Source organism: Coregonus clupeaformis, chromosome 14 (assembly GCF_020615455.1).
Source record: "Coregonus clupeaformis isolate EN_2021a chromosome 14, ASM2061545v1, whole genome shotgun sequence".
In the NCBI taxonomy this organism is placed as follows: Eukaryota; Metazoa; Chordata; class Actinopteri; order Salmoniformes; family Salmonidae; genus Coregonus; species Coregonus clupeaformis.
Window position 1 is genome coordinate 34,384,565 of NC_059205.1, and position 21,920 is coordinate 34,406,484.

General features: G+C 44.3%; 1 protein-coding gene across 1 annotated transcript in view; it reads left to right on the forward strand.

Moving 5' to 3' along the window:
- LOC121581520 (apoptosis regulator Bcl-2) overlaps nucleotides 1-19,740 on the forward strand; it is a 34,075-nt gene extending 14,335 nt beyond the window's left edge. Inside the window, exon 2 of the mRNA XM_041897017.2 lies at nucleotides 18,804-19,740. Within this exon, the coding sequence (XP_041752951.1) occupies nucleotides 18,804-18,938 (135 nt within the window). The 3' untranslated portion in view covers nucleotides 18,939-19,740. The remainder of the gene's footprint in view (nucleotides 1-18,803) is intronic.
- The last annotated feature ends 2,180 nt before the right edge of the window (nucleotides 19,741-21,920 follow it).

Consider the following 21,920-nt stretch of genomic DNA (forward strand, 5'->3'; position numbering starts at 1 on the left):
AGCAGCAGTGTTGCAAAGGAAAAACAACCAATGTAATGAAGAAAGAACCCAATATCCTTTCTCTTTTAAATGTTGTTGACTCCCCAGAGGGCCTTGCGTTAGGTCACAAGTACAGAACACTCAGTGCAGAACACTCAAGAAACTCATGACACATCTTTTGATTTATATTCTGATTACAGAAAACACACAGCATCAGTTGGCTACTCATTTGGCTTGTTCTATCATCCCCCTATCCATCTATCCATCCTGACATTCATAGTGGCCTTTTGGTCCCTGGTCAAAAGTTGTGCACTATATAGGGAATAGGGTTTCATTTGGGACAGCCACAGTATGTCCACCATTAACAGGTTCAGTCCGGCTACTGGGAGTGGGGGGTGGTGGGGGGGTGGGGTACTTAATTACAGGATTACAGGACCACAGGCTAAACAGAAGCTCCATCCTCCACCACATCACACAGATACTGTGGTCCTCTGGCCAAGGGAGGGGTAGCCCTCTGCCAAGCATTCAGACACACAAGCTGCAGGACCAGGAAGAGACAGCTTGTGCCATGCCAGGGCAATGGGTGGCAAGGCCAGTGAGAGATGGATGGCTTAATACCAGGGTAAAGGCTTGGCACAGCCAGAAAGGGACGGCATATAGGTTCAGGGTAAATGGTGGCAGAATATGGTTAACTGATGCCAAACAGAGAATTGGAACACACTTCTCACTGAGCACAGACGTAAATTAATTGTCTATATCACGTTGGTTCAACGTAATTTAATTGAAATTATGTGGAACCAGCATTGATTAACCAGTGTATGCCCAGTGGGTTGTGTAATGTACTGTATGTACGACTTGTTTTTGAATGTCAAAAGTCATCTGACACGAGTCATCTGTTTCCTCTCAGTTTCTTCTGCTGATAACAAACTAGCAAGAATTGCAATAACACATTATGACATATAACCAGAAAATCAGTCTCAATTTCAACTTTCCAAATTTGTCAAGCAATTTGAATTAACACTTGGTCTGAGAAAATACAACATTTTAGTTGAGATGTTTTCAGTTTTAGCGCTCTTTATTTGGCCTCTAAATAGACAGCCAATAGGCAGTTTGTTGCCAATCCATTGACATATCCCGTGGATTCTTATGTGTGTACTAGGGAGCAGGGAGCTGTTGAGAAAATGCTTCAAACCTCACTCTATTGTGAAAGTGACACCCACCCTGTTAGCTAGCTCTCCACACTTTTTCACACTAGACTTATAATGTCACAATAGACCATTTATTGTCATTCAGACGGGCTGGGCCTGTTTCCGTTATGACTCTCTGCACGTAGATAGTGAAGGTCACTGTCCCAACAGGCTCCTTTACATTGTGTTATGCTCTCTCCAATGAGTAGTTCATGGGGAAATTGCTAACCAAAGGGAGAAGACTATTCAGAAGGCCTTTGGTTTCAGCAGAAGAAAGTTGCACCAGGGCTAAAGAAATAAGAGTCAAATATGTACTCAGTGTAGTGTATCTTTCTGTCCTTAGCTGCTTTTTATTCTCTTGATACATCAAACCAGACAATCGAGGAGTGTTGGCCTGCCTTAAATGAGGGCGTATAATGTTTTATTGTGTAATTCTGCTGTAGTGGTGAGCTAAGCGATGTTCTTCATGGGCAGCAAGCTAGCTAACTCATCTGAGGGAGGAAGGCAGTAAGACTTGTTTATCTAAAGGGTGAATAGTTGTCATATCAGCCCCCTCAGCTCAGACACACAGTGGAGTTGTTTCTCCTCTCATCAATGCATTCTTCTCATTCCTTCCCTTTGGCCTGGGAAGAAAATCAGCTGGTTGCTGAAGACAGAGTGAGAGGAGGAGAGCGAGAGAGAGAGAGAGTTTGTTGAACTTTTCCCTTGTTTCCCAGGCGGAAGGCGAGGGAGGAGGAGGTATTTTTTGTTTAGCAGGGAACATAGAATTTGTTTGCTTTGGCATTATGGACATCGTTTGCACTGATGTTAACAGAGTTTCTGTCAATATTGAACGACTGAATACATATTGCTTTGGTCATGCTTATGTCTTTCCAGATAGTATAGAAAGATGGCCGAAGGGCATAGCAAACACTGGGAGGTTGAAACTCAGTCTGAAGTTTGTTTTGTGTGAAACACATTCTTACTCCCCCATCCCCCTGTTTGACTATGACCTCATGTTCCGAGAAGGAGAGACAGCTTTGTCACGCATTCCAGAATCCCAGTCTGCGGTAAATCACCAACTTCTGTGGGCAGTCCTTCAGTTTTCCGTAATTCCCTTCCCTTATTCCTAGTGCACTACTTTTGACCAGGGCCCGCACTATATAGGGAATAGGGTGCCATTTCAGACCCAGGCCTAGTGAATCTCAGCTCATCTCCTCACCACTTCAAAGCAGTTCCAGAGGGAGAGTCTACTTCATAATGATTATTGTTTTACCTGACAATAACTGGTCATCTGAGATCCCAGCACCTCGTCCTAGACGGTGGCCTCTCTCATTTACAGCTCCCAAAAGGCGAACCTGAAACCGCAGCCTCATGTACACCAATCACATCAGGTAAACTGCTCCCTCTGCTATCTTGTTGCCAAAACTGATGACAGATCATTACAGGCTTGCTCTGCATTACAAGACATCAATGTCATGAAAGGAGACACTCAGTGAAACAGCGGCTGTCTATCTTTGATGTTCTAGCTAATACTTTCTTCTACACTGACTTAGAAGTCTCTCTTGGATGATGATAATGTGGGCTACTTACCAAACCTCATAAACGGAGGGGGTGTAAGTAACTCACTCTTGATTTCATTTACTATGGTAAGCAAACACCACACTACCTTTTGGGTGTGTATAAAAAACATATATTAGTAGCTGTTTGTATTAAATTGCGTGAACTATCTTTGAAGTTGAACTGCCAGTGTAGTCTATTTTCTAGCCTTACTGGTTATAGGTAGGCCTACAAACCCTAAAAACACCAGCAGATCATAGCCCACCCTAGCTCAAGCTCACTCCAGCTGTGCCGCCACCCTTTCTCCATGGTATTAGTTTGAAGGAGTGTTTGGCTTGCCTGGAGGCCTCCCTTAGTTACAGGAACATATTACAGCCTCTTTGATTTGGCCATGGATCATGGCTGGCTTACCGCAGCAGAGAAGCCATACAGCCTCAAACCAGACAGTGACGTCATCTCCACACTCGCCCCACAGGAAGTGATCTCACAGCAAATTATCTACTGAGGGTTTAGCCAGGGGCACCCTTAGCAGAGTTGCCAACAACCGGATGCATCCGGTTTTCAGGAATACAGCTAATTCAACTTAGCTTCCTTTTCCACTGAAAACCAGATGTGGAAACTCCACAGGCGTTTATTTTATGCCTGCTAAGTTAGATTAAGCCAGAGGAGACAAGGGGGGGAACTGATCCCTGACTTTCCTGGAGAACACTAACTGTTTCCCATAAGTTTGCATAAAACTCAGTCAGGGGCCTGGAAATAGTGATTTATTTTACCTGTCCACATATTGCACAGTTACTGCTTATAAGTTGTGTAATAAGCATCAATGACCATACAAGAGAAGCCTACAGAGACGGTGTGCTGTGTGGTCTGAAGGACGGATCAGGATCAGTGGATAAGTCCTTAAAGGCATGAGGAGAGTGTGGTGGAGCCCCTGTCACAGGAAATGAACCTCTCCCACAGGACGTACTTGTCACAAGGGAAGCAACAGGCCACCTGGGAATCTTCTAGTTCCCACGGTCTGTGAGGCCGTATCAGGCCCTCCATCTGAACTAAACTGGGGCTTGGCCATGGCTGGGGGGGCTCCCACGCTCGCTCAGTTGCCACGGTGTTGTGTAAATCATTTTGGATCCTGCCCCCTATCGTTCCTTAAGAACTGATTTTAGGCTGATAGCGTGCTGTGAGGAAATAGGGAATGCAGAGTGGAACTGGGAACGAGCAGCGCTAGAACCTGGTTTCTAATCATTTCTTGAACAATTTACGACGTCAAGTGATTCAGATACCACACATAACACTTTGGTGTACTAAGTACCTCTTGATTGTAAAAGCCAACAGACGTCATCACTAGGCAAGCTATCAGGCCATCCACTCTGCTGGGCATCCAGCAAAATACCAAGTGGCAGTCTTCCTGTACTCATGCCCACACCACCACCCCCAACCTCACTCATCCTCCCCCCTCCCCCGGGGGGAAGTACATGGTGACTCTGCTGCCCTGTTCTGTTCCATTCTCTCCTTTCCTCCTCATGCATTTTAAACAGCCAGGGCTCCAGAGATGGGGAGATGAGAGAGAGCAGCTTTATTAGATTGGGCAGCAACAGCCCTCAGCCCTGACCTGGCCAGCCAGCCTGCTGTTATTTATAGCAGAGAGAGAGACTAGCAGTGGCATAGCTGCAGGAAGTAGGGGTGCTAGAGGTGCTGCAGCACCCTCTGATTAATTGAAATAAATTTGTACAGACATCAATATAACATTTCTAAATACTAGAGAGCCACAATTTGGGCAGCAAGCGTGAACAGCTTGTTGCATTGCGGCCATAGAAATTTGACTGGTAAACTCATGGGTACACTCGCAATGGCTGCCAGTCCTGACTTGAATGGGCACATCCGTTTTATGGATTCAATTTCTATGGTTCCGGCTGTCAGTGAACAGCGCTTTAATCAGCTTTTCGCAAATTTCAAAATACAGTCGTGGGAAAAACGTAGTTTGGAAAGCAATTGCCTACTGCTGAAAAGAGAAGACTACTCTAATCTCTGTAGAAGCTACCAAAACAGTTTTTCATAGTAGCTTAGAGATACTGGCACGAGCACATCGGCCGTCACCGGTGAGAAAACGTACGCATTTTCATGCTATCTTTGTCATTGGGTGAGTCAGTGCCACTGGAAAGTTTATTTAGTAGCCTATACTGTTAGTAGCCTATTATATTTCCTCCTAATATTGTACAATCTGTGTCTCCCCTCTTTTCATTGGCCTGAGCTAATGATTGCATTCACCACGAAGTCATTTTTATTGTTCTCAGTTTGTCAGTGTCAGAATAGCCACTCATTCGGTCATTTGTGTGGTATTAAAAATATTCTGCTAATGTTGCCAGTCATGTAAATGAACCAACTCAAAACATCTTCCCGCGGCTATGTGCAGTGGGTTGTGTTCCTTTCAGTAACAACGGTCATCGAACTTGTTAAATTATAATAAATGCAGCAGTAGGACAATGTAGGAAGATAGTCCAAACGTTTAGAATGTTTTTATAATCCATCAGATATTGACTGAATTATATCACATGAAACATTTAGCTGGCACAGACAAATAAGTTCAGTGATTTTGGTGGGAATTCAGGTATTCAATTTATTGTCAAATGTCACTTATTTTTTTATTTGAACGCACTCATATATATACCATTCAAAAGTTTGGGGTCACTTAGAAATTTCCTTGTTTTTGAAAGAAAAGCAATTTTTTTGTCCATTAAAATAACATCAAATTGATCAGAAATACAGTGTAGACATTGTTAATGTTGTAAATGGCTATTGTAGCTGGAAACAGCTGATTTTTAAAGGTGTACAGAGGCCCATTATCAGCAACCATCAGTCCTGTGTTCCAATGGCACGTTGTGTTTGCTAATCCAAGTTGATCATTTTAAAAGGCTAATTGATCATTAGAAAACCCTTTTGCAATTATGTTAGCACAGCTGAAAACTGGCCTTCTTGAGACAAGTTTAGTATCTGGAGCATCAGCAATTGTGGGTTCGATTACAGGCTCAAAATGGCCAGAAACAAAATAACTTTATTTTGAAACTCGTCAGTCTATTCTTGTTCGGAAAAATGAAGGCTATTCCATGCGAGAAATTGCCAAGAAATTGCCAAGAAAGATCTCGTACTACGCTGTGAACTACTCCCTTCACAGAACAGCGCAAACTGGCTCTAACCAGAATAGAAAGAGGAGTGGGAGGCCCCAGTGCACAACTGAGACACATCTCAGACTGCCCATCTTAATCTTTTCTTTTTATTGGCCAGTCTGAGATATGGCTTTTTCTTTGCAACTCTGCCTAGAAGGTCAGCATCCCGGAGTCGCCTCTTCACTGTTGACATTGAGACTGGTGTTTTGCGGGTACTATTTAATGAAGCTGCCAGTTGAGGACCTGTGAGGCGTCTGCAAATCAATCCCAGAACAACAGCAAAAGACCTTGTGAAGATTGTGGAGGAAACAGGTACAAAAGTATCTATATCCACAGTAAAACTAGTCCTATATCGACATAATCTGAAAGGCCACTCAGCAAGGTAGAAGCCACTGCTCCAAAACCGCCATAAAAAAGCCAGACTACGGTTTGCAACTGCACATGGGGACAAAGACCGTACCTTTTGGAGAAATGTCCTCTGGTCTGATGAAACAAAAATAGAACTTTTTGGCCATAATGAACATCGTTATGTTTGGAGGAAAAAGGGGGATTGCTTGCAAGCCGAAGAACACCATCCCAACCGTGAAGCACGGGGTTGGCAGCATCATGCTGTATGGGTGCTTTGCTGCAGGAGGGACTGGTGCACTTCACAAAATAGATGGCATCATGAGGAAGGAAAATGATGTGGATATATTGAAGCAACATCTCAAGACATCAGTCAGGAAGTTAAAGCTTGGTCGCAAATGGGTCTTCCAAATGGACAATGACCCCAAGCATACTTCCAAAGCTGTGGCTAAATGGCTTAAGGACAACAAAGTCAAGGTATTGGAGTGGCCATCACAAAGCCCTGACCTCAAACCTATAGAAAATGTGTGGGCAGAATTGAAAAAGCGTGTGCGAGCAAGGAGGCCTACAAACCTGACTCAGTTACACCAGCTCTGTCAGGAGGAATGGGTCAAAATTCGCCCAACTTATTGTGGCTACCCGAAACGTTTTAACCCAAGTTCAACAATTTAAAGGCAATGCTACCAAATACTAATTGAGTTTATGTAAACTTCTGACCCACTGGGAATGTGATGAAAGAAATAAAAGCTGAAATAAATCATTCTCTCTACTATTATTCTGACATTTCACATTCTTAAAATAAAGTGGTGATCCTAACTGACCTAAAACAGAGAATTTTTACTAGGATTAAATGTCAGGAATTGTGAAAAACTGAGTTTAAATGTATTTGGCTAAGGTGTATGTAAACTTCCGATTTCAACTGTATATATACACACTACCAGTCAAAAGTTTGGACACACCTACTCATTCAAGGGTTTTTATTTATTTTTACTATTTTTTACATTGTAGAATAATGGTGAAGACATCAAAACTATGAAATAACACATATGGAATCATGTAGTAACCAAGACAGTGTTAAACAAATCAAAATATATTTTATATTTGAGATTCTTCAAATAGCCACCCTTTGCCTTGATGACAGCTTTGCACACTCTTGGCATTCTCTCAACCAGCTTCACCTGGAATGCTGTTCCAACAGTCTTGAAGGAGTTCCCACGTATGCAGAGCACTTGTTGGCTGCTTTTCCTTCACTCTGCCGTCCGACTCATCCCAAACCATCTCAATTGAGTTGAGGTCGGGGGATTGCCAGGTCATCTGATGCAGCACTCCATCACTCTCATTCTTGGTAAAATAGCCCTTACACAGCCTGGAGGTGTGTTGGGTCATTGTCCTGTTGAAAAACACATTTGTTTAACACTTTTTTGGTTACTACATTATTCCATATGGTCATTTCATAGTTTTGATGTCTTCACTATTATTCTACAATGTAGAAAATAGTAAAAATAAAGAAAAACCCTGGAATGAGTAGGTGTGTCCAAACTTTAGACTGGTACTGTTTACCAAACTGGAAGTCTTCCGACTTCCCCAAGAGAGGATGGCCTTCACTTCAGCATTGATGAATTCATGAACTTCTTCGATGAAAAGATCATGTTCATTAGAAAGCAAATGACGGACTCTTCTTTGAATCTGCATATTTCTCAAAAACTAATTTGTCCTGAGTCTGCACAGACCTGCCAGGACCTATGATCAATGGAGGCACTCAAGTTTTTTTATCCTGTATCTCTCGACACATTCACGAAAATAGTCATGGCCTCTAAACCTTCCAGCTGCATACTGGACCCTATTCCAACTAAACTACTGAAAGAGCTACTTCCTGTGCTTGGTCCTCCAATGTTGAACATAATAAACGTCTCCCTATCCTCCAGATGTTTACCAAACATGCTAAAAGTGGCAGTAATAAAGCCTCTCCTGAAAAACCAAAACCTTGACCCAAATAATTAAAAAAACTATCGGCCTATATTGAATCTCCCATTCCTCTCAATTTTCTTTTCATAAGCTGTTGTGCAGCAACTCACTGCCTTCCTGAAGACAAGTAATGTATACGAAATGCTCCAGTCTGGTTTTAGTCCCCATCATAGTACTGAGACTGCACTCGTGATGGTGGTAAATTACATTTTAATGGCGTCAGACCTAGGCTCTGCAGCTGTCATCGTGCTCCTAAACCTTAGTGCCGCTTTTGACACCATCGATCACCACATTCTTTTGGAGAGATTAGAAACCCTAATTGGTCTACACGGACAAGTTCTTGCCTGGTTTAGATCTTATCTGTCGGAAAGATATCAATTTGTCTCTGTGGATGATTTGTCCTCTGACAAATCAATTGTACGTTTTGGTATTCCTCGTTCCGTTTTAGAACCACTATTGTTTTCACTATATATTCTACCTCTTGGTGATGTCATTCGAAACATGCGGACAACACACAGCTGTACATATCGATGAAACACTGTGAAGCGCCAACATTTCCTACCCTGGAAGCATGTGTTTCAGACATAAGGAAGTAGATGGCGACAAATGTTTTACTTTTAAACTCGAACAAAACAGAGATGCTAGTTCTAGGTCCCAAGAAATAAATAGATCTGCTGTTTGATCTGACAATTTATCTTGATGGTTGTACAGTCATCTCAAATAAAACTGTGAAGGACCTCGGCGTTACTCTGGACCCTGATCTCTCTTTTGACGAACATATCAAGAATATTTCAAGGGCAGCTTTTTTCTATCTTTGTGACATTGGAAAAATCTGAAACGTTTTGTCCAAAAATGATGCAGAAAAGCTAATCCATGCTTTTGTCACATCTAGATTAGACTACTGCAATGCTCTACTCTCCGGCTACCCAGATAAAGCACTACATAAACTTCAGTTAGGGCTAAATACGGCTGCTAGAATCTTGACTAGAACAAAAAAATGTGATCATATTACTACAGTGCTAGCCTCTTTTTTCTGTTAAGGCTACGGCTGATTTCAAGGTTTTACTGCTAACCTACAAATAATTACATGGACTTGCTCCTACCTATCTCTCCGATTGGTCCTGCCGTACATACCTACATGTACACTATGGTCACAAGACGCAGGCCTCCCTATTGTCCCTAGAATTTCTAAGCAAACAGCTGAAGGCAGGGCTTTCTCCTATAGAGCTCAATTTTTATGGAATGGTCTGCCTATCCATGTGAGAGACGCAGAGGAGGACCTAGGACCATGCCTCAGGACTTCCTGGCCTGATGACTCCTGGCTGTCCCCGTCCCCAGTCCAGTTGGTCGTGCTGCTGATCCAGTTTCTGCTGTTTTGCCTGCGGCTATGGAACCCTGACCTGTTCACCAGACGTGCTACCTTGTCCCGGACCTGCTGTTTTCGACCCTCTCGCTCTCGCTCCCTCTCCCTCTCCCTCTCCCTCTCCCTCTCCCTCTCCCTCTCCCTCTCTCTCTCTCTCTCTCTCTCTCTCTCTCTCTCCCTCTCTCTCTTTCTCTCTTTCTCCCTCTCTCTCTCTCTCGCACTCTCTCTGTCTCGACCTCACCTGCTGTCTCGACCTCTGAATGCTCAGCTATGAAAAGCCAACTGACATTTCTCCTGAGGTGCTGACCTGTTGCACCCTCTACAACCACAGTGATTATTATTTGACCCTGCTGGTCATCTATGAACGTTTGAACATCTTGAAGAACGATCTGGCCTTAATGGCCATGTACTCTTATAATCTCCATCGGGCACAGCCAGAAGAGGACTGGCCACCCCTCAGAGCCTGGTTCCACTCTAGGTTTCTTCCTAGGTTCCTTACTTTCTAGGGAGTTTTTCCTAGCCACCGTGCTTCTACATCTGCCACCATGCTTCTACATCTGCATTGCTTGCTGTTTGGGGTTTTAGGCTGGGTTTCTGTACAACCACTTTGTGACATCTGCTGATGTAAAAATGGCTTTATAAATACATTTGATTTGATTTTATATGATCATTTAAGAGCCAGCTATGTGTGTCATCCACCTACCTTAATAGGATCTGATTTCACTCTTGTTTTCTGAGCGCATTAATTCAGAATGTGCTTTATGCCTAGAGAGTTACTCTAGGCCTAAAGTAGTGTGAAACAATATGTCACATGCATAAAGCGTAGAAAATAGATTTCTCATGGCCTGCTGGTGGAGTTAAAAGATTATTAATAGAGATGATCAAAATGTGAACTGTCATGACAGCCTCTGGTGATTTACTGGGCTATCACATTACATGTTCCAGGAGAGAAGAAGAAGACCCATGGTCACTCACTGTTTTGTAAACACACCGATGCTGCTGACACATATTTGAATATTTATGAGAATCAGCAGGGCCATTTGCAGGTTATTTTGGAGGCAGGAGAGAGTTCACTTGCTCCATGGGATTTTTTTACAGCAGCAGTGCATCAACTACCTAAAACACAGACATATGGCCAAACACCCCAACATGGTTGGTGATATTATAATTTATCCATATAGTATTGTCTCTTTATCATAGGTGATCATGGTCAGACAAGCAATGATAATTTCCATTACTGGAAGCAGGTACAGGTAACTGCCAAATAATGGAAACACTTGCGTAAATGAGAGATACAAAGTATATTGAAAGCAGGTGCTTCAACACAGGTGTGGTTCCTGAGTTAATTAAGCAATTAACATCCCATCATGTTTAGGGTCATGTATAAAAATGCTGTGTAGGCCATTACTTTGGCCATTATTGAGGCTACCATGGCTATAACCCCATAGGATGACAAGGCCCCCATCCACAGGGCACGAGTGGTCACTGAATGGTTTGATGAGAATGACAATTATGTAAATCATATGCCATGGCCGTCTCAGTCACCAGATCTAAACCCAATTGAACACTTATGGGAGATTCTGGAGTGGCGCCTGAGACAGCGTTTTCCACCGCCATCAACAAAACACCAAGAATGGAAGAATGGTGTTGCATCCCTCCAATAGAGTTCCAGACACTTGTAGAATATATGCCAAGGTGTTGAAGCTGTTCAAATCAAATCTAATTGTATTGGTCACATACACATATTTAGCAGATGTTATTGCGGGTGTAGCAAAATGCTTGTGTTCCTAGCTCCAACAGTGCAGTAGTATCTAACAATTCACAACAATTCACAAATCTAAAAGTAAAAGAATGGAATTAAGAAATATATAAATATTAGGACGAGCAATGTCGGAGTGGCATTGACTAAATACAGTAGAATAGAATACAGTATATACATATGAGATGAGTAAAATAGTATGTAAACATTATTAAAGTGACTAGTGTTCCGTTATTAAAGTGGCCAGTGATTCTATGTCTATGTATATAGGGCAGCAGCCTCTAAGGTGCAGGGTTGAGTAGCCGGGTGGTAGCCTGCTAGGGATGGCTATTTAACAGCCTTGAGATAGAAGCTGTTTTTCAGTCTCTCGGTCCCAGCTTTGATGCACCTGTACTGACCTCGCCTTCTTGATGATAGCAGGATGAACAGGCCGTGGCTCGGGTGGTTGATGTCCTTGATGATCTTTTTGGCCTTCCCGTGACATTGGGTGCTGTAGGTGTCCTGGAGAGCAGGTAGTGTGCCCCCGGTGATGCGTTGAGTAGACCTCACCACCCTCTGGAGAGCCCTGTGGTTGCGGGTGGTGCAGTTGCCGTACCAGGTGGTGATGCAGCCCGACAGGATGCTCTCAATTGTGCATCTGTAAAAGTTTCTAAGGGGCCAAGCCAAATTTCTTCAGCCTCCTGAGGTTGCGCCTTCTTCACCACACTGTCTGTGTGGGTGGACCATTTCAGATTGTCAGTGATGTGTACGCCAAGGAACTCAAAGCTTTCCACCTTCTCCACTGCAGTCCCGCCGATGTGGATAGGGGCATGCTCCCTCTGCTTTTTCCTGAAGTCCACGATCAGCTCCTTTGTTTTGTTGACGTCGAGAGAGAGGTTATTTTCCTGGCCCCGCTCTGCCAGGGCCCTCACCTCCTCCCTGTCGGCTGTCTCGTCATTGTTGGTAATCAGGCCTACTACTGTTGTGTCGTCTGTAAACTTGATGATTGAGTTGGAGGCGTGCATGGCCACGCAGTCATGGGTGAACAGGGAGTACAGGAGGGGGCTGAGCACGCGCCCATGTGGGGCCCCTGTGTTGAGGATCAGCGAAGTGGTGGTGTTGTTTCCTACCTTTACCACCTGGGGGGCGACCCGTCAGGAAGTCCAGGACCCAGTTGCACAGGGCGGGGTTCAGACCCAGGGCCCCGAGCTTAATGATGAGCTTGGAGGGTACTATGGTGTTGAAGGCTGAGCTATAGTCAATGAACAGCATACTGACGTAGGTATTCCTCTTGTCCTGATGGGATAGGGCAGTGTGCAGTGCGATGGCGATTGCATCGTCTGTGGATCTATTGGGGCAGTAAGCAAATTGAAGTGGGTCTAGGGTGTCAGGTAAGGTAGAGGTGATATGATCCTTAACGAGCCTCTCAAAGCACTTCATGATGACAGAAGTGAGTGCTACAGGGCAATAGTAATTTAGTTCAGTTATCTTTGCTTTCTTGGGGACAGGAACAATGGTGGACATCTTGAAGCAAGTGGGGACAGCAGACTTGGATAGGAAGAGATTGAATATGTCCGTAAACAGCTGGTCTGTGCATGCTCTGAGGACACGGCTAGGGATGCCTTCTGGGCCAGCAGCCTTGCGAGGGTTAACACGCTTAAATGTCTTACTCACGTCGGCCACGGAGAACGAGAGCCCACCGTCCTTGGGAATGGGCCGCGTCGGTGGGACTGTGTTATCCTCAAAGCGGGCAAAGAAGGTGTTTAGCTTGTCTGGGAGCAAGATGTCGGTGTCCGCGACGTGGCTGGTTTTCCCTTTGTAATCCGTGATTGTCTGTAGACCCTGCCACATACGTCTTGTGTCTGAGCCGTTGAATTGTGACTCCACTTTGTCTCTGTACTGACAATTTGCCTGTTTGATTGCCTTACGGAGGGAATAACTACACTGTTTGCATTCAACCATATTCCCAGTCACCTTGCCATGGTTAAATGCGGTGGTTCGTGCTTTCAGTTTTGCGCGCATGCTGCCATCTATCCACGGTTTCTGGTTTGGGTAGGTTTTAATAGTCACCGTGGGAACAACGTCCCCTATACAAGTCCTGATGAACTCAGTCACTGTGTCCGTATAAGTGTCAATGTTATTCTCAGAGGCTACCCGGAACATATCCCAGTCCGCGTGATCAAAACAATCTTGAAACATGGATTCCGATTGGTCAGACCAGTGTTGAATAGACCTTAGCACGGGTACTTCCTGTTTGAGTTTCTGCCTATAGGAAGGGAGGAGCAAAATGGAGTCATGATCTGATTTGCCGAAGGGAGGGCGGGGTAGGGCCTTGTAGGCATCTCGAAAAGGCGAGTAGCAGTGATCTAGTGTTTTACCTAAGCTAGTACTACAGTCAATGTGTTGATAGAACTTTCGGTAGCGTTTTCCTCAAATTTGCTTTGTTAAAATCCCCAGCTACAATAAATGCGGCCTCAGGATATGTGGTTTCCAGTTTGCATAAAATCCAGTGTAGTTCCTCGAGGGCCGTCGTGGTATCGGCTTGAGGGGTAATATACACGGCTGTGACTATAACCGAAGATAATTATCTTGGGAGGTAATACGGTCGGCATTTGATTGTGAGGTATTCTAGGTCAGGTGAACAAAAGGACTTGAGTTTCTGTATGTTATCACAATCACAATCATGAAGTATACGCCCCCACCTTTCTTTTTCCCGGAGAGTTCTTTATTCCTCTCTGCGCGATGAACTGAGAACCCAGCTGGCTGTATGGACGTGGACAGTATAACCCGAGAGAGCCATGATTCCGTGAAACAAAGTATGTTACAGTCCCTGATGTCTCTCTGGAAGGAGATCCTCGCCCTGAGCTCATCTACTTTATTGTCCAGAGACTGAACATTAGCGAGTAATATACTCAGAAGGGGTGGATGGTGTGCCCGTCTCCTGAGTCGGACTAGAACTCTTCTCCGCCGGCGGCGACTTGGAGTAGCCTTTGGGATAAGTTAAATTGCCCTGGGGGGTACAAACAAAGGATCCAATTTGGGAAAATCGTATTCCTGGTCGTAATGCTGGTGAGTTACCGCCGCTCTGATATCCAATAGTTATTTCCGGCTGTATGTAATAACACAAAAAACGTTCTGGGCGAATAATGTAAGAAATAACACACAAAAAAACAAAATACTCCAATGTTACTTAGGAGCTAGAAGCAGAGCTGCCATGTCTGTCGGCGCCGTCTTTTCTGGCTCGTGTTGGCCCAACACCATGTTAAGACACTTTATGTTGGTGTTTCCTTTATTTTGGCAGTTACCTGTGTATTGTCATAATGCAAAACATGTTTTTCAGAATGTTCCTGTCTTCAGCAGGCATCTCTACAGTAGCAGTGTACAGTAGTTATTTTCTTACCATTAAATATTCTCTCTATGACTTGGTAGCTATGCTAAATTAAAAATGATCTTAGTTATTTTGTTGTTTCCACCCCAACTTAATGTGGATTTCTGACGGATAGCTCACCTCTTTTTTTGTAACTTTATATATCCAGGCTATCAGTTTGCTTCTGTGTGTAATATCGATGCTACCCAAGGACTCAGACAGTGTCCCTAGCTCCTGGGCCTGTGCTGCTGACGCTAGGGGATTTTCTGGGTAATGAGTGTGTGTTTGAAAAGTCATCTGTTTTCCAGCAGGCAGCAGGTCGATGGATGACACCAGAGACGCTACACACGCCGAGCGACCTTGTCGCTGCAGACTCAAGTTTGCCATCTTGTTACCTATTGTGTCTGGAGTGGACAGGATTGTATAAGGCTGTGTCTGTTTAGGTAAACAGAACTAGATAGATACAGGCAGGATTTCCTGCTTGATCAATAAACAAATGTAGCACAATATTCAATGAGAGATTCTCCCCTATAGGCTTTGTTATGGTTTCAGTTTTTCTGTATTTCTACCTTTACCTCTTCCCCTCACAGACCTATTTTAGTAGGAGTTTTGTCTTAGACAGCAAGATCCTCATTAGAGAACACAATGTAGGAGCTGAGAGGTGTAGTGTGTCTGAGTGTGTCTGCAGTGTACTGAACAGTATGTGTATGGTGTGCTAGTGTAGACCCACAGCATTGGGACACGCTTGGTTAAGCGGCTGTTGCTGTGAAGCCACAACATAAAGGCACTTCAATTCATGTCTGAACTTTAACCCACATTCCTCCTCCTCCTCTCATCCCTCCTCCTCTTATCCCTCCTTCTCTCATCTCTCCTTTTCTGTGGTCGTAATGAGGAGAGGGAAACTCCCAGGATGGCCATAATTAGCCAGTGAAATGTCTCCAAACAACAGAGATAACTTGCCTAATAATTTCTCTGTTTTGGCAAAGGCCCTGCTGCCTGGTGGTGTTTAAATCAACTGTCTGTCTGAGAGGGTAGAGACTAGAGGCCAGCCAAGCATGCAAGGCTACTCCTTATCTCCCACACACAAAGCAAGTGTAGGCTAATTATCCATTCACAATAACGAACAGGAGAAACCAAGGATATCCAGGACTGGAGTGCAATTTCGGAATTTCTCTTCTTGGGGAGAGTAGAGTTAAACTCAGTCTAGAGGGACATTCTGTAAGAGACAATGCTGAAGCTCTGTATCGTGAGAAAAGCAAATCAGAGGTCAAGAGAAGACAGTCCTGCTGGTGGGAAAAGTAAATCTCAGGTCGTCAAGCTAATATTATGGCATCAGGAGATGTGGCAAGCTACAGGGGTAACCATGACACTGTGGCTACATGGTGCCACCCCATGCCTAAGGCAGCCAGTGATCCTCTCTTCTCCTCACTTTGTTTCTCTTCATTTTCCCAGAGAGGGTCTCCAAGGGATTTGTTATGTGGCAATGTGAATGTTGTCATAAATATAAAGGAAAAAAGATTTACTGGGCCTGATAGAAGGTTGGGCTGGATTTTTGTTCGATTCTTGTGTGTTGATCAACAAAGCACTCTTGGTGAACTTCAGCGCTGAAAGACAGTATGTAACCTTGGACTGATTCCCCAGTCACTCACCTACTTAAGCTAAAATGGTCTTGGTGAAGGGCAAACTACTTATCTTGTTTTTGTTGTTGCGTGGATAGCAGAATGATATTTCACTATCTGAGCGTAAGCTAAAGGCCCTTTCCCTGTCTCCTCTGACCTTGCATTTGGCAAAATGACAGAGAGAGAGAGACAGAGAGAGAGAGAGAGAGAGAGAGAGAGTGAGAGAGAGAGAGAGAGAGAGAGAAACTGACCTCTAGTTGTTGTTTTTCAACAGTAGTCACATGTTATCTGTAATGGTGAGAAACTAACTGGTGTCTGGGAGCTGACCTAGAGAATTAGAGCATGATGTACCACGCCACGGTCTCATGATGTCCACCTGACTGACCCATCAACTCCATTACCCATCAACCCCTGGTGCTCCCTGTCTCAAGTTATTACACAAAGTACCCTTCTGGGGTTTTCTAAATGGAATGTCTAGCCAGTTGTTGCATTTGAATTATCTATTGTTCGGAACCCAAAATATTAGATCATTTATTGCTGCTGTAGATGCACATTTCCTTTTTGCCCTTTTGTCCTGCTATCCATAATATTATCATGCCATGGTCAGTAAGGTATCATGCAATGGCTGGTGGTGGCAACCAGTGGCAACCAGTCTGTGTTGTCGCAGCACACAGTTTTTCCTGTGGTGGGTGGGTGGGTGGGTGGTTGGGTGGATGGGATTGAAAAGGAGGGCAACAGGCAACCTATGTTTTTAGCAGAGGAGCCGTACTGTGAACACATTCCTCACAGTAGGAGGTCTGACTGAGGCATCCACACACTAATTAATACCTGAGTGCTGAGAAGGATGGAAGGGTGTGTGTGTTGGTGGGTAGGTGGGTATTATCAATGAGGGGGGAGAGGGGCATTTAAGGAGACAGAGAATGACCTACATGCCTTTTCAATTAGTACTTTTTTCATTTCGTTCTAATTTCAGCAACAACAACAAAAAATGCTAACAATGGTAACAATAGCAGAAATGTCTGTTGGTTAAGTAAATAGTGTCTGACTAGGAATGGTTGTGTGTTTTGATAACAGAGCACCTAAAGTGAAGAAACTGCTGATCTGATCCTGACTCTCAATGGCCCCTGGCCTCAGGGATGCTACAGGAAAGGCAGGGGGGAGAGAAGAGGGAGGCAGGAAATACTTTTGTCTTCCGTAGCCATTTGAAATAGATTGCCTTTTTTGGCTTCCTGTGAGGCTTGGTTTGCTTTACTGGAAATATTCTCTTACACTCCCTAACAGTGTGACACTATTCATAGAAGATGGCCCAGTTTCTCTTTCTATTTGATCAAGGGCAAATTTGAAAGAAACATATACTTTTGTTGCTCTACAAGTAGTAAATAACATAATTAGTGTAGGTACAGACAGACTGAAAAAAACTTGGCCCTCAGGGGACTAATAATGTAGAATTTCATTTAATTGAACTTAACAATTGAATTCACCCATTATCAGGTTACCAGCCACACTACAGTAGGACTCCACTATTGAGGTGATGGGTGTGTGTTTTGTACCTATAATCCATTGCATCTCAAATAAATTATTTATATGATTATCAATGTTAAGTCAGTCTAGGGTTAGGGTTAGTGCTACTGCTGTAACGACAATGTTTTACCAGCCTAGGTTTAGGGACTTACTGTAGGGCAGGGGTATAAACAACATGGCCCCCTTCAGCTCTGAGGAAAAGACTACAATATCATGTGTCCTGCACCCCCCAACCCTCAGACCCCTCCTATATCCAATGGTGCACTCCTTCTTGGGTTGACCAGTTTGATACAGGATAATCAACACCAACCATTTATGGGGTTTTCAAGGGGGATCTCTATACTCTAACTTCCCGTTCAGCTGTTCTCACTGTCAAGACCTGAAGGCTTATAAACGGACGTCTTGATTTCCTCATACAACACATGGGCCATAAATACATTAAGCCAGGGTGAATATCATACTGTACATGATAAGGACATATGGGATCGTTTTATAACAGGCTGTACTCATTGAGATTATGGAGAAGCAGTTGCACTGGCAACAGACTGTTGTAGGACCATGAAGCATCTATATGGAGAATCACAGCTGTTATGAAGTGTTTGCCATTAATATATTAATGACCATGTACAGTATACTGTAGCTTGCATCAATACATCAATAGGAAGCAGTGGATGTTTTCATGTGGAGTGTTTGTCTTGGGTTGTGTCCATGAGTACTCCAGGGTGTGTGTGTGCGTTCATTCGTGTGTGTGTGTTGTGTTTATGAGGGGCCCTCAGATTTATGTGGGGGTGGGCACAAGGGGTGTTACGGGTGTGAGGGGAGCTGGTTTGAAATGGATCCGGCTTCCTGCATGCATGTAATAACACTGGAGTTGGATGGCATCCAAGGGGATTTAAATCTGCAGGCACTTCCAAAGGAGACCCCCCAGCAAGCTTTGAACACAAGAATACACACACACACACACACACACACACACTGCTTGTATTAACTATGTCTCTCTCTCTGTCTCTTTCTCTCAGGAGGCCTTTGTTGAGCTTTATGACAGACAGAGGGACTCTGTGTTCTGTTCGTGGCCGTCCATCAAGACCGTCTTCGGCCTGGCTGCACTGGGGGCCGCAAGCCTTACCATCGGAGCATACCTTACACAGAAGTGAAGGAGTTCTCCTTTTCTCTCCCTCTTTTTTGTCCTCCCTCCCTCTCTCGCTCCTTTCTCTTTTCAAAGGCAGCCCTGCCCCCTCCGAGACACTCCTGCATCCCCAACCTGCATGTCTTCAAAGCCTTTCTCTCTCACTCCCTGTTCTCGAAAAAACTCCCTCTTTCTTACCCCTCACTTCAAAAACAAAGACACAAATCAAACAGCAGCAGGAAACAGAGTCACTGCCCACACAGAAGAAAACATGTAATGAAAGCCGTGCCGTTTAACTGTAATCACAGAAAGATTGGAGAGACTGAGGGCTTGAAAAGAGAGGAGAGGAGGGGTGGGTTAGCATGTGTCGTTTTTGTTCTGCCTGCTTCAGTACTAGTTGTAGCATGAAACCTTTGTGTGCTCGTGTAGATTTGTGTAGCATGTGTCGATGTGGCAAAAGAAAGCATATATTGCACCCGAGGCCTCCATTGGAGGACTTATTAATAGGAGTGCAAGGACATTGATGATTCAACCCCTTGCACCAAGGTGATGGCCCCAACCCTGGTTGTTAGGACGAGGAGCCCTTTTTGAACTGTGTGGACTCTGTGTAACCCCTTCTACCATCCTTCAAAGGACTTCCTCCACACAACAGCGGCTCTGAATGTATAATGGAAGGATTTCACTACTAACCAGAACGGTGTGTCTGTCCACCCACCGCTTCTACAGTGCAATATACCAGGAGCATCACTCAACTCTGAACGCACAGCACCATTATACATACAGTGGGGAGAACAAGTATTTGATACACTGCCGATTTTGCAGGTTTTCCTACTTACAAAGCGTGTAGAGGTCTGTCGTTTTTATCATAGGTACACTTAAACTGTGAGAGATGGAATCTAAAACAAAAATCCAGAAAATCACATTGTATGATTTTTAAGTAATTAATTTGCATTTTATTGCATGACATAAGTATTTGATACATCAGAAAAGCAGAACTTAATATTTGGTACAGAAACCTTTGTTTGCAATTACAGAGATCATACGTTTCCTGTAGGTCTTGACCAGGTTTGCACACACTGCAGCAGGGATTTTGGCCCACTCCTCCATACAGACCTTCTCCAGATCCTTCAGGTTTCGGGGCTGTCGCTGGGCAATACGGACTTTCAGCTCCCTCCAAAGATGTTCTATTGGGTTCAGGTCTGGAGACTGGCTAGGCCACTCCAGGACCTTGAGATGCTTCTTACAGAGCCACTCCTTAGTTGCCCTGGCTGTGTGTTTCGGGTCGTTGTCATGCTGAAAGACCCAGCCACGACCCATCTTCAATGTTCTTACTGAGGGAAGGAGGTTGTTGGCCAAGATCTCGCGATACATGGCCCCATCCATCCTCCCCTCAAAACGGTGCAGTCGTCCTGTCCCCTTTGCAGAAAAGCATCCCCAAATAATTATGTTTCCACCTCCATGCTTCACGGTTGGGATGGTGTTCTTGGGGTTGTACTCATCCTTCTTCTTCCTCCAAACACGGCGAGTGGAGTTTAGACCAAAAAGCTATATTTTTGTCTCATCAGACTACATGACCTTCTCCCATTCCTCCTCTGGATCATCCAGATGGTCATTGGCAAATTTCAGACAGGCCTGGACATGCGCTGGCTTGAGCAGGGGGACCTTGCGTGCGCTGCAGGATTTTAATCCATGACGGCGTAGTGTGTTACTAATGGTTTTCTTTGAGACTGTGGTCCCAGCTCTCTTCAGGTCATTGACCAGGTCCTGCCGTGTAGTTCTGGGCTGATCCCTCACCTTCCTCATGATCATTGACGCCCCACGAGGTGAGATCTTGCATGGAGCCCCAGACCGAGGGTGATTGACCGTCATCTTGAACTTCTTCCATTTTCGAATAACTGCGCCAACAGTTGTTGCCTTCTCACCAAGCTGCTTGCCTATTGTCCTGTAGCCCATCCCAGCCTTGTGCAGGTCTACAATTTTATCCCTGATGTCCTTACACAGCTCTCTGGTCTTGGCCATTGTGGAGAGGTTGGAGTCTGTTTGATTGAGTGTGTGGACAGGTGTCTTTTATACAGGTAACGAGTTCAAACAGGTGCAGTTAATACAGGTAATGAGTGGAGAACAGGAGGGCTTCTTAAAGAAAAACTAACAGGTCTGTGAGAGATGGAATTCTTACTGGTTGGTAGGTGATCAAATACTTGTCATACAATGTGATTTTCTGGATTTTTGATTTAGATTCCGTCTCTCACAGTTGAAGTGTACCTATGATAAAAATTACAGACCTCTACATGCTTTGTAAGTAGGAAAACCTGCAAAATCGGCAGTGTATCAAATACTTGTTCTCCCCACTGTACATGTATAGATACAAGGTCTCAACAGAACGTCATCTAAGTGCCACAGACGCAGCTTGCTCTGCAGAGATCTGAGAGAAAGCTGTTGGACTGTGCAACAGACCCTATTCTTTTTGCATTTGACCCATATGAAATGTAATAAGAGGAAGATAGAGGGAGGTATTGAAGAGAGAATAGAGGGAGGTATTGAAGAGAGGATAGCGGGAGGTATTGAAGAGTGGATAGAGGGAGGTATTGAAGAGTGGATAGAGGGAGGTATTGAAGAGTGGATAGAGGGAGGTATTGAAGAGTGGATAGAGGGAGGTATTGAATGAGTGGATAGAGGGAGGTATTGAATGAGTGAAAAGCAGGTTAGTTAGAGCTTTTGGCAGCCCAAACCCCTGTTTGATCAGGTGTTACTGACAGAAAGTGAAAAATATTATTCCACCTAGCTGGGTTTCTGGCTTGGTCGAGATTAGAGGGATAGAGGTAGATACAGAGAAAGAAAGAGAACGTGTGAGAGACAAAAAGAGGGAGCAAGAGAAGAGAGAAAGTAATTGAATAAGCAGCAATGTGAGTACAGAGAAAGAGATAAAGGAGTTTTAGGGACATACAATGCTTGTGGACAAACATAAGAGGTGGATTCATGCCACAGGTTGAGTGACAGTGAGCCTCCCTCT